Raw genomic sequence first — 12,324 nt, 5'->3', positions numbered from 1 at the left:
CTATATTAGAAGGCTTTCTTTGGATCTAATTTGATCATTTCATAAATAAATATATATTAATTACATGTACATCACAGATGTTGAATATTTTGATCAAAGTAGCCTTGTTTTCTATCCTCCACAATTTCACATTTAATGTTAATACTGTATCTATGCAATGATTTTTTGGGGGCCATAATCAATGCTTCACATGTATTTACATGCTTATAGATTATTGAATGAGTTTCTCCTCCTTGTAGAAGCAAATGCCACAATTCAAAGAGGAAGTAGTTCAGGGGAGATAAATCCAGCTGCTGGGGCTTCTTCAGCATCTGCTGAATCGGAGGTTCGTCAGCTGAAGGAGGAAATAGCTGTGTTACATAGAGTTGTAGCAGGTATAACTGGTCAAATTATAGATTTATATCACTCCTGGTTGTGCTTGGGGTATAGCTGAATTAGTAGGAAATTTTGAATAGAAATTACATGCAAAATATTATTTTGGATACAGAAACAAACAATTTGGTCTGGGAAAAAAAATGAATTGTTTTCTGTAAATACAAAAGGAATTAAAAGAATTTTGTTAAAGAAAATCAGTAGACAGTGCTTTTATGTTAAGAAGTCATAGGACAAGGCACTTTGTATGCTGAATGGTGTTTACCCACTAGACAATACATACTCATAACCTTGTACACTGAACTCCAAAGGGAAATGTGCATTAAAAAGAGAACATGGTAAACAGTATGTTGACAAAATCAAAACAAGACTACTGAATAATATAAATTATATTTTTCCAGAATCTCAGACAGAAATCAGTGAAGTGGAACAAGACTTTAAAAGAGCACAAGACCTCAAAATAGACCTCGAACGTAAAATGAGAATTATTGAAGAGGAGAAAATGGCTCTTGAAAAGGTGAGTGGCATAACACAAGTAGTAGTATGGTACCAAGTGGTTTGGAATGGACATTCATTACATTGTACATTGTATTTCCTCCCTCCTCTATTTTAGGACTTACAGGATTTGAGGGACAAGTACAAGTTACAAGCAAGAGAGCTCAAAGATGCCGTAGCCAAACAAAAGATTGCCATTGAACAATTTACTGACACAAATGAGTCGTATGTATTTATGTGTTTCTTTTCCAATAATAAGACAAGTGGAAGCATTGAAGGCATAATGATAATAATGAGATAACTTATTTCTGTGTTTGTTGTAGGTTATTAAAATCTCAATCCAAAGTTAAAGAATTAACAAGGGATGCCAGGAACAAAGATGAAGAAATAGATGAATATAGACGGAAGCTAGAAAGTGTCAAAAATGAAAGGAGGAGGGCAGAGAAAAATGTTCAAGAGGTAAAAGCCACTACTCTTTGAAAATGATTTTCAAATATAAAAAATATATATAATAAAAATAATTATATCAGATATAAAAATATTTTATTAAAACAGAGACCTTCAATGCTGTGGTAGAATTGTTGTAGAGGGAGTCAATTATTTGTTGTTCATTTCCTTTCATTGTTTGTGCAATGTAGTACCTTCTACATAGTATTATAATAATATGAAATGCACTTATGATATTCATTTAGTATAATATTAATGGGGAACTTTGGATTTATTCATGGTATAACGGTATCATTTTAAAATCAACCATTATTTTAACCATTAATGATACAATTTGCACTACTATATATCATTCCTTTTGTTTTCTGCAGCTTCATGGCCAAGTGGATGAGTATCGGGCAGATTCCAACAAGGAAAGGAAGCTGCGAGAGCGAGCTGAGCAGTACTCCAGGGAACTAGAGCAAGAAATAGAGGCCGCCAAAAGAAAAAATATCAGTCGGGGTCCCAGTGCAAGTCAAGTGTTAGAAATGTCTCAGGAAATCTCTAGGTACATGTGTACCCAACATCACGTGTCTAATATCAGTCAAAATTGTTAGCTTTTCAATGGATTGTCTTCATGCTTTGGTTTAAAAGTCAGCCATTGTTTCATATTAAGTCACTGATCATTTTCTTAAAATTTTTGCAGGCTAAAAACAGAACTAGACAGAAAAAGTGTAGAAGTAGAAGAAACTATTTCAAGACTCACATCTAAACACCATGCAGAAATAAAGGACAAACAATTCCACTTATCAGAAGCCGAAAATAGAAACAAAGACTTGAAACGTGAAAACAGTGCATTAAAAGAAAAGTTAAATAATCAAGTTTCAATAGAGGATTTAAGTAACCAAATACAGAGACTTAAGTTACAGTCCGAGCATTCAGAACGGGAAAGGTCACAGGTCAACGATGAAAATGAAAGGCTGAAAGAAGAAATCTCCTTCGTAAGTTTCCTAGATACATGTATGTTAGTATTGTTAATATAACTTGATGCTGTTTTTAACATCTAGTGATGAATGGAAAAAGAGGGTGCAAAATGATAAGAAATGGTTGAGGAAAGTTTATATAATTACCATTTATTTTATTCAGCAACAATCCACGATGAATGACGTGGTTAAGGAGAAGAATCAACTGGAGCAGGAGATGAGGGAGATTTATGACAAACGGGAATCAGTGGCCCAGTGGGAGGCTCAGATCTCGGAGATCATTAAATGGTAAGATTTATCACAAACAGGAGTGTGTAGCACAACTGGAGGGGGGGGGGGGGGGTCTTAGTAATTATAAAATTGAGGAGGCTTTCCTATCACAACACTTCAGTGCTAGTACAGTAAGAGCTAAGCTCTTACAAAGGCAGAGGGAATGCTGTTGTCTTTGGCTTTTGGATATTTTCAAGACTAAGATTTGAAAAGAAAAATATAGCTAGTCTTGCATGTAAATAATGGAATAAATTCATTCATAGAGTTTTAATTACTGCTTCTTTACTGAATTCAATACAATCATAAAATTTGGCATTTCACATTATCCCCTTAATGTCAACAGGGTCAGTGATGAAAAAGATGCACGTGGTTACCTCCAAGCCTTGGCCAGTAAGATGACGGAGGAATTAGAAAACCTTAAAGTAATGGGTGTGTCGGATGATGGGGTCAGTACACAATATTTAAAAAAAAAACGGAATAGTTTTTGTTAAATTTAGGTTTCTGACATCAATGAGATAGAAATAACTTTTTATGTTTATAAAAACTTGTTACAGGGTCGCCAGAGATGGAGGAACAGGAGGTCCCAGAGACTGGATAAGATGGAATTGCTGACTCTCCAATCTAATCTGAACAGTGAAATCCAGGCCAAGACCCAGATCAGTGAGGAACTGACCCGGGTCAAATCTCAGAGTGTCAGTCTAGAGAAGTAAGTACATCTAAGTCACTACTGATTTCCTGCCAGTAAAGATCTCTCTGGAAAAAGACCTACTCTAGATGGAAAAATAGACATGCATGTACATAGCAGCATTATTTTGGTTTCCTTTGCAGTAAAATTGAGGAACAGAGCCAGTTGATCGAAAAGTTGACTAAGGATCTTGAGGAACTTAGAGCTGAAAATCGACAATTACAGAACCAGAAACTCAGTGACTGTAAGTCATCAAAAGATTCTCCAGTTTACATGGAGTATATTGTGTTAAATGTATATCAAGACTTTATGGTCAAATATTGGCTTCATTTGGGGAATCTGTAAAAGTGTATTTCATAAATACAGGTATATACAGTGCTATCGTATGTCCCATAAATGTTGTTTTAAGCTGCATATGTGTGTGTCTGAGTACAAATCAATTGACATGGTTGTTTGTCATACAGGGGAAAAGTCCAACCACCAGGATACTAGTCTTATGACATTTATAAAGGGCCAATTCTCAATACTTAATGATGTGAGTATGAAAAATATTCATAGTGTGAAAGTGGAAAAAAATATTCAGAATTTCATTGATAATCTAAACATTGCAATAATCATTCTTAATTATTCTACAGTCTGAGGAGAGTTTAAATGACGAGGATAGTGTAAGTGAGGATGCAGTATCCCGTGGGGCCGATTCACGGACCAACTCTCGCCAAGATCTGAGTCACGAGGAACCCCACCTCCCTTCCAGCACATCTAGTCCTGCTAGCACCATTCACACCAGTCACCCGGCCGGCACCACTGAGCAGGTGTATGACCAGCCCTGGGGGGCCTCCAAGATAGGAGCCACTTTCCCAATAAGTCCCTCTCAAAGTCTGCCAGCACAGCCCAAAACTCATCAGTTCCTCATGAAAACATTCTCATTACCGTATAAATGTAATCATTGTACTTCACTAATGGTGGGCATTCAGAGACAGGGAGCTACGTGTAACGGTGAGACTTTAGCCTGATTCACACACAAAAAAAAAGAGAAAATGCTTTATTATCTTAATAAGTTCACTTGTAAAGTTAGTGGTTAAAAAAAATTCTGGAAGTTGAAATGATTCCTATGAAAGAGAAAAACATATGACATTCATGTTTATGTTACAGAATGTGGTTACTCATGTCACATCCACTGTATGGAGAAGGCCCCAATGGTGTGCCCAGTCCCTCCCGATCAAAGTAAGTGTGTAGTGCACCCTATGACGGTGAGACATTCAAACCTCACTACATTCATTGTATATGTATTTGTCAGTGTTATTTGGACAAGATTTTGTACTAAATTGTGTCTTGCTTCATTTTTCAGCTAAGCGACCTATGGGTATAGATGTTTATAAAGGAATAGGCACAGCCTATGAAGGTTATGTTAAGGTAATAGTCTCTTTTATTGACTGTAAGCAAGCATTAAAGTCATTGAGAATATTGAGTTATTTGCACGAGTTGTTTTCTTGGATACTATTTTCAGGACATGAATCTTTTCTTTACAGGTTCCTCGATTAGGAGGAATCAAGAAAGGCTGGACGAGGCAGTTTGTTGTAGTCTGTGATTTTAAATTATTTTTGTATGATATTAATCCTGATCGTAACCAGCCCAGTCATATAGTTCAACAAGTGCTAGATATGAGGTGAGTCTTTAGTTATATCAGTAGCATTGTGTGAGGGACAGTAGTTAGTATATATATTGCATTACAGCTACTCTTACATACCATTAATCTCTCTCATTTGTGTTGACAGAGATGAAGAGTTTACAGTGAGCCCAGTGCTGCCGTCAGACGTCATTCACGCTAACAAGAAGGATATTCCTTGTATATTTAGGGTAAATAACAACGATATTTACTACAAGCTATCAAAACATTAATGTTTAAAGTAGTCATCTTCTGAGACCAACCTATAGGGCAGCTGTTTTTCCATTTCATCTGAACATTTCACCAATTCTTTGTCAATTAAGTTTTCAGCATAAATGATTTTATGTTTCCTAGGTGACAACCAGTGAATTAAATCCACCAGGATCTAAACACCAGGTTTTAATGCTGGCCGAGAGTGAACAAGAACGGCATCGCTGGGTGGGCGCTCTTAATGAGCTTCACAAACTTCTACGCAAAAATAAGCTTCCAAATAAAGCTGTGAGTATTTCACAATTTCTACACAAAAACAAGCTTTTAAATAAAGCTGTTAGTACATGTATTTCTTAAAGCTTTATTAATACTTTGATCAGAAAGCATGATTCTGGGATGAAATTGTACACAATTTAAAGTCATTCTATATTTCAATGAAGTCTCTTAATAAATGCAAAAATTGATCCAACAGCATCTGCATAAAAATGAGCTTAGGATGAATACATACATGTACATAAGAATTTAACATATCAACATTTAGAATGATTATAAAATTTCCTTTTTTTCAGGCCTATCTTGCACAAGAAGTTTATGACAATGCTTTATCTCTAGTCAAAGGAACATTTTCCGCTCAAGTGCTAGGTAAGTTTTTAATAGCTTAGTTTTGATCCATGTAGTTGTGAAGAGAAATCCAAATATGGTTGCTCAAATAAAGAAATTTGATTTACAGATTCAAATCGTGTGGTCCTGGGAACAGAGGATGGACTCTTTGTTGCTCAGTTAGCAAAAGATGGTGAGTTACTTAAAATAAGTGGGGAAAAAAACTAGTATGACTGTGTGTAGATTTTAATGGGAACTGTGAAGATTGAATTAAGACATGACCTTGTTCTGTTTGCAGTGTTGCTAAGAGTTGGAGACAAAAGTGAGAAGAAACCTGTCTTTCAAGTGGAACTTGTTCCCAGTGAACAGTTGGTGGTCTTTATCAGTGGTCAGTATACATACTTGTAGATACTTAGATAAAAAAGGAATGTTTAATACTGTGGAGTCCATAAACATTGGTCCCCTTACAAACAATGATTATTTCAGAATTGTTGATGAGCTTATTTCTTTACTCTTAATTTAATACTGGCATATAAATAAAGGATCTGTACTTTTGTCAAACTTAATACATGTATGTAAAACTTTTGAATTGATGTATCATTCAAGGTTGACTTGTTAAACTTTGTTACAATTTATTCTGAAATATATTTTATTGTGGTTGTCTGTCTCAAAGAGTTTTTTTTTAACAGGTAAACAGAAGCACATTAAGCTGCTTCATCAGTCAGGATTAGAGGGCCATGACACTGACCCCGTCAAAATCCCTGAAACCCGGGGCTGTCAGTTGTTCTCTGTAGGGACAATTTCTCATGGAATACAGGGCGGTTCCATCACTTGTCTTTGTGTAGCAATTAAACGAACAGTGCAAGTCTATGAACTGAACAAAACACGCCAAAAGTTTCGCAAACTGAAGGAAATTCAGGTGCCTGGGCTTGTGCAGTGTTTAGAGATGATGAGCCAAGGGCTATGTGTGGGATGTCCTTCTTATTTTGCTATTTATAGTGTTCAAGGGGATTCCCCACCTACAGGTTAGTGGTAGCAGTAATTGAATAGAAGTTTTGTGACATTGATGAAAGGGGTTTTTCCCTCATTTCCATGTACAAGTAATTCAAAGTCTGAAAAAAAGTCTGAAAAAAAATAGATGCAATATTTCTTTTATGTCAGAAGTGATTTTGTTTCCCCCTACCAGAAAGTTTGCATCATTCAGTGTTATTATCATCCAAGTGAACTTGTGTTGTGTAATTTTAACTTGATAAACTTTCTAGGCAATGGTGAAACATGGAAAATTTGATAAATTAAACATTTATAAAAATAATGATATGAAAAGAAACACTCTGCCTGGAGGAGGTGATGGTTACGTTTTCCAGAATTAATAATTCCCAGTATGTTTTGATTTGTAGCTTTATTGAATGCAGAGGATAATTCTCTCCAATACCTGTGTCGAACACAAAATGACTCCCTGCTGGCAGTGGAGTTACCAAAGAATGAATTTCTACTGGTCTTTAGTGGTAAGTAATTGTAGGAGAAACTTTAAGTGATATATATTGTAGGGGGAAATTTTAAAAATATTTGAAGTTAAGATGTTGCAGAATTCGTCTCGGTAGAATAAATGTGACCCAGCAATATAGAGGCTGTTCAATGTATGATGAGATAACAGAAGATGGTGTCAGATTCAAACAAAGCTGTATATGATCTTAAGTTTGTCATGGGTAAGAGCTTTTATTTAGAGTATGTACGAATTATTGATATTTTTAACTAATTGTGTTTGGCTTTGTTACAGTTTGTGGTGTGTATGTAGATTCTAGCGGAAGAAGAAGTCGTCCTTATGAACTCATGTGGCCCGCTCAGCCCCACGCTGTTGGTAAGTTTATGGACACACTGGAATCGATTCTGTGAGTCTGAGAAATCTGTCTGAGTATGGTTCACTGAGTGTTGTATTGTTTTGTAGCCTACAAGGAACCCTACCTCACATGTTATACAGAAAATACAGTGTACATGTTTGAAGTGAATCAAGGAGAGTGGGTCCAGACACTGTGTTTGAAAAAGGTAAACGTCAAAAAGAAAGGGGGGGGGGGAGAGAAAAATAGAGCTAAAAGAGTTTTTTAAAAATGTAAACTAACTTCTAATGATTGTAGCATATTGTTTATTTGTTGACAATAAGCTTTTAGCCCTTTACCAAAATAGAAAAAAATTATGTCCTTTGGGGATATGGTTTAGATCCAAGGATGGGTTAAGTTTACCATATATTGAAAATGCATTATGTTTTAGTAAAACTTCTTTATTCCTGAGCAGAATCTTAATTTGTACAGTTAAACTTCGTTATCTCGAAGTTGACGGGACCGTTGATGAACTTCGAGATATCCGGGGGTTCAACATATCGAGGGTTATAATTCAAATGAACTTCAGATAAACTTAGTGCATTGAACATGTACTTAATAGTAAAAACGTCAAATTCCTTCTTGGTTGAAATTCTGTATACGCTCTCTTCAATACAAATGTACATGTATTTAGCAATAAAAAGATTTTTATATCCTCTTTATAATTCACAAAATAAAAACTTTGTATAATGTGCAATGAAGTATAATCCTTCTATCAACCCGGCAAGTCAACTGCTAGCATCGTTTCCCATGTATACATATCAACCGGATATCATCTATGCATTGTAAATTTAAAACCGGTCGCTGTCAGAATGACGAAAACTAAATATACATTTTTTTAATTGAAAAAACATGTTCAAACATGTAAAATCGGTTAAAAGAAAGTTATTTTACCATAATAAAATCAAATGCAAAAGAAGAATCACGCATTTTTGTCTAACAACAGAACAACACTGAATCACAGGGCACTAGCACAAGTTTTCACTGCGACACACGCTAACATGATGGTGTGTACTGACGATATGGGAAAAATATATTCTAATTGCATTAAATTACAGAATTTTGTTCCACTTTGATGTTTATAATTTTCGCTTTCTTATGCATAAACTATGCAATCGCGCATATTACACATAGCATTAAATAGCGATAATCAAGATAAACGTATCCCAGCCACAAAACAATTAACGTGTCATCCACACGTTTGCATAAGACTAACAACACACACAACCTTTGGCTTGCATAATTAAAATCAAGGTAAGCCATACCTACATACACGTCGTATAATTATTGCGCTATTATCTGTTGATCACAGAAACACAGGTAACCCGTGCGTGACAGACAGGTGGCTGTTATCAATAGAGCGGTCAGTTTACCTAACGGACGTGATCGTCAGAGCGGAAAATTACCCTGACTTCGAGATAACGCGTGTGATTTTAATGAATGGGTACACAATTTTACTTCGAGATAACCGGGGTATTCGACATTACCGTGTTCGACATAGAGGGGTTTATTTTAATCATTTATAAAGCAAATTTCATCGGGACCGCGGCCTTACTTCGACATATCCGGGGTATTCGAGATATCCGTGTTCGAGATTTCGAAGTTTAGCTGTATTTGATAAAAAACAAAATCTCCTCTATAAAAATGAAGAAAATGAATGTTGAATAGTTTAAGAGAGTCCCAGGTGTTGCTTAGTTTTTCACATGTTGAAGAACTCATGATGCATATGCTAATGGTTGTCAAGGCATGTTCTTATAATACCTGTCTACCATATGCTTATATACACGTATATAAATATTACCACTGTGTGTTTATTTTCAGACAAAGCCCCTTTCACGGGATGGCTCACTGAATCTCTATACCAATCTGGACATGCAGTATATAGTTTACTTCAAAGATTTACATGCAGGTAGAGTCATTAAACTTTTTCACAGAGTAACAACTTTACAATACATGTATTCAAATGAGAGTATTTAAGTTTTCTTTTAATATTTCAGAAGAAGACATCCTAGCTGTATCAGAAATCTTTAAGGGGAAAAGTGTCAATCGTAATAAACGGAGGTTTTCTTTTAAAACAAGAGACGATCATGATCGTGGATCACGGGGGTAAGTCTTCTACAACAGTGTGTAAGGATACAGGTCTCTATCTCAACAGGTGTCTCATCTTATCACAAAAGATCAGATAGAAGTCATATTTCTTAAAATGTTGTTTAGTTGGGGTTCAGTTAGAAGGGATTTTTGCAGATTATTATTACTGTAATAACTTTACATTTATTTCATTTTTAATAATTATCCTTACGTGTGCACTCATACGTATCCTTATACATGTATGTACGATCATATCTGAGTAAGGTGATTATGGTGTAAGCATTGGAATGTGATAGAATTTTTTATTAATATACAGTAAGTATAGGGACGTAAACTTTGCATAGGTCATTTATACATGTATGTATTTGCAACATTATATAATAGTGTGATAGTATTGCGAAATGTAAGTAATAAGACTGTACAGATATATACACTGTACATTTATTATCGTCACTTTTAGAGCGGATATCACATTTACAGATTTAACTTGTGTAAAATGAAGTGATATCATACATATGTAATTGTTTTCTCTGATGTATAGAGAAACTACAACTCAGAATATCTTACTATCCATACTAGCATGTCTGCTCACTGACTCTAATATAACCCTCTTGGGCATCATGACCTAATCCACTTTGACTTCTACTTAATTTATGACCAACATCATTTATGGCATACTACTAAGCATTGGTGACTCTTAGCATCTTGACATAGCATTTTGAGACTTACATTTAAAACAAAGCATTTTGACTGCCATGTAAACTTGTCAAGCATTGTGACTGTAGTTAATTTACAGCAACATTACGACCTTTGTAATAAAACAGGGAGTAAGTGTTTGGAAGCATCATGAGCTAACTTTGATATAACACTAAGGGTCTGTGTTCTGTAGCCCTGAACGGAGATCTCGGGAAATCTCAGCTCCGATGTCCTTCAGTCATGTGGCTCACATGGGGCCGGATCAGGTGTTCTCCTCCGGCACCACCCACAGCGTTCCTACTGCCACCCAGTAAGAATCGTACCCATCCCCACCGCTTGTACTAACTGTGCATGTCACCGCCCGCTAGAACTAGGAGGCTCCACTCTGCGGGGTGGGGCTCCCTATGCTGGCTTTAGCTTGCAGGCTATGCCAAATCATAGTAGAGATAGATTGTAGTAATCCAGGTTTAGTGGAGTTTTCACACAGGTGATGGGATCTTTAACACAATCTCTTTCATTTATAACTCCATTACTTTCACTGCCATTATATACTGCACTGAATTTTGCTGTATCAATTGGGAAAAAGATTTTGTTTTTGCATGAAATATTTTAAGTGGCATGAGAATTTCCAAGCATGAAGGAGGAGTGTTTCTGGAATGGAGGCAAAGATCAACACTTAACATGTATATTGGGAGTAGATGGGCGGGTGGGGATAAATGCATTTTGTGTGCAATGAAAGAGGAGGTGTTTCTAGCTTATTCTTTCTTGAAAAGAAATACTAAAATTATGTAGCAGGTACATATATATTCAGCACCACAAAATGCAATGCTTATCTGAAACTGCATGCTTTGAATTTATAGTCGGATCTTTTTAGAATGAGAAAGTCTTTTGCATGAGTGTGACAGTATTGTGAAGATTGGCATTGCATGATTGGTAATGTGTGTTATTGTTTTAGTCTGCAGTATCTATTTTCCATAAATGAAGGATTTGTCTTAGAATTTTAAGTATGCTTTAAAAAAAAAGATTTTGGACAAAAATTATGACAGTTTAAAGTATGTAGTATTAGGGCTAGAAAGCTGACTGGATCTCTGAGTCTGTATATACAGTTACAGGTAGAAATGTTACCTTTTATCTAGGTCAGACAGGAGGTCAAAGGTTATATCTGGTCCTATCAACTTCAGTCATGTGGCCCACATGGGACCAGACCAAGGAATGCAGGCACTTATTGACCTGCCTAGGGTAAGTTTATAAATGTAGCATTATACAAGTATATATATCTAAATTTATTATATCCCCCACAAATAAATTTTAGAGGGGGTCTACTAGAATCAAATTGTTCTGTTTGTCTGACCAATGTCATTTTTTATCAGCATTTTATCTCTTAAAACTTTCTAAGAATTTTTTTTTTCACAAAAAAAAACGTATGACGTCCACATCCTGACTTAGAAAAAGGTCAAGGTCACATGTTTCAGAAGCCAGGCTGCAATTTTGACCAGAGAAACTTAAAAAGATTGTTTATAGCCAGAGGATGTGTAACAACCCTTCAACATGATCATTTGGACAAGGTTAAGGTCACTGTGTTTCAAGTGTAAAATGTTTGTCCATTCTGTAATTTTATAACGGAATATCTTAAGAAGGTCATACTGGACCTAAGGTTGATTATGATCAAAAGATATGCCATGACATTGAACAAAGGTTATTTAGAAAGATCAAGTCCACAAGGTAAGAAGTATTGAATTCAAAGATCTTGGAAATGTGATATTCTACAACAGTTTGAAATGGAGAAGCATTGAAGTTCACACCAGGGTTGGGGTCAATTACATGTACTTTGAAATGTAATTAAATACTTTCAAATACATTTGTAATTTTGTCAATTACTTACAATTACAATTACATTGATTTTAACAAATGTAATTGTGTGAACTTCACACTTGGCAGAAACATAGCTTGTGACCAAGA

At 35.6% G+C, this 12,324-nt stretch overlaps 1 protein-coding gene across 8 annotated transcripts in view; it reads left to right on the top strand.

Annotated features, from left to right (window-relative positions):
• The window catches only part of LOC133175967 (serine/threonine-protein kinase MRCK alpha-like), a 38,160-nt gene that overhangs the window by 9,669 nt on the left and 16,167 nt on the right, over positions 1-12,324 (top strand). For 6 of the 8 annotated variants that reach the window (XM_061311138.1, XM_061311130.1, XM_061311175.1 and 3 more), the window contains exons 12-39: positions 240-374; positions 774-889; positions 986-1,092; positions 1,191-1,326; positions 1,686-1,861; positions 2,000-2,294; positions 2,440-2,564; positions 2,890-2,992; positions 3,101-3,252; positions 3,375-3,475; positions 3,696-3,766; positions 3,867-4,227; positions 4,384-4,455; positions 4,580-4,644; positions 4,761-4,897; positions 5,007-5,088; positions 5,252-5,395; positions 5,677-5,749; positions 5,838-5,900; positions 6,006-6,095; positions 6,397-6,732; positions 7,105-7,212; positions 7,485-7,565; positions 7,653-7,750; positions 9,403-9,490; positions 9,579-9,687; positions 10,559-10,675; positions 11,502-11,604. In XM_061311138.1, coding sequence (XP_061167122.1) covers positions 240-374; positions 774-889; positions 986-1,092; positions 1,191-1,326; positions 1,686-1,861; positions 2,000-2,294; positions 2,440-2,564; positions 2,890-2,992; positions 3,101-3,252; positions 3,375-3,475; positions 3,696-3,766; positions 3,867-4,227; positions 4,384-4,455; positions 4,580-4,644; positions 4,761-4,897; positions 5,007-5,088; positions 5,252-5,395; positions 5,677-5,749; positions 5,838-5,900; positions 6,006-6,095; positions 6,397-6,732; positions 7,105-7,212; positions 7,485-7,565; positions 7,653-7,750; positions 9,403-9,490; positions 9,579-9,687; positions 10,559-10,675; positions 11,502-11,604 — 3,644 coding nt within the window. The remainder of the gene's footprint in view (positions 1-239; positions 375-773; positions 890-985; positions 1,093-1,190; positions 1,327-1,685; positions 1,862-1,999; positions 2,295-2,439; positions 2,565-2,889; positions 2,993-3,100; positions 3,253-3,374; positions 3,476-3,695; positions 3,767-3,866; positions 4,228-4,383; positions 4,456-4,579; positions 4,645-4,760; positions 4,898-5,006; positions 5,089-5,251; positions 5,396-5,676; positions 5,750-5,837; positions 5,901-6,005; positions 6,096-6,396; positions 6,733-7,104; positions 7,213-7,484; positions 7,566-7,652; positions 7,751-9,402; positions 9,491-9,578; positions 9,688-10,558; positions 10,676-11,501; positions 11,605-12,324) is intronic. The other 2 variants (XM_061311172.1, XM_061311154.1) reach the window with 1 other exon arrangement.

Source organism: Saccostrea echinata, unplaced genomic scaffold (genome assembly GCF_033153115.1).
Source record: "Saccostrea echinata isolate AGI-Se365-2 ecotype Australia unplaced genomic scaffold, CSIRO_AGI_Sech_v1 ptg000002l, whole genome shotgun sequence".
Taxonomy (NCBI): domain Eukaryota; kingdom Metazoa; phylum Mollusca; class Bivalvia; order Ostreida; family Ostreidae; genus Saccostrea; species Saccostrea echinata.
This window is presented reverse-complemented; position numbering and strand designations above follow the sequence as displayed.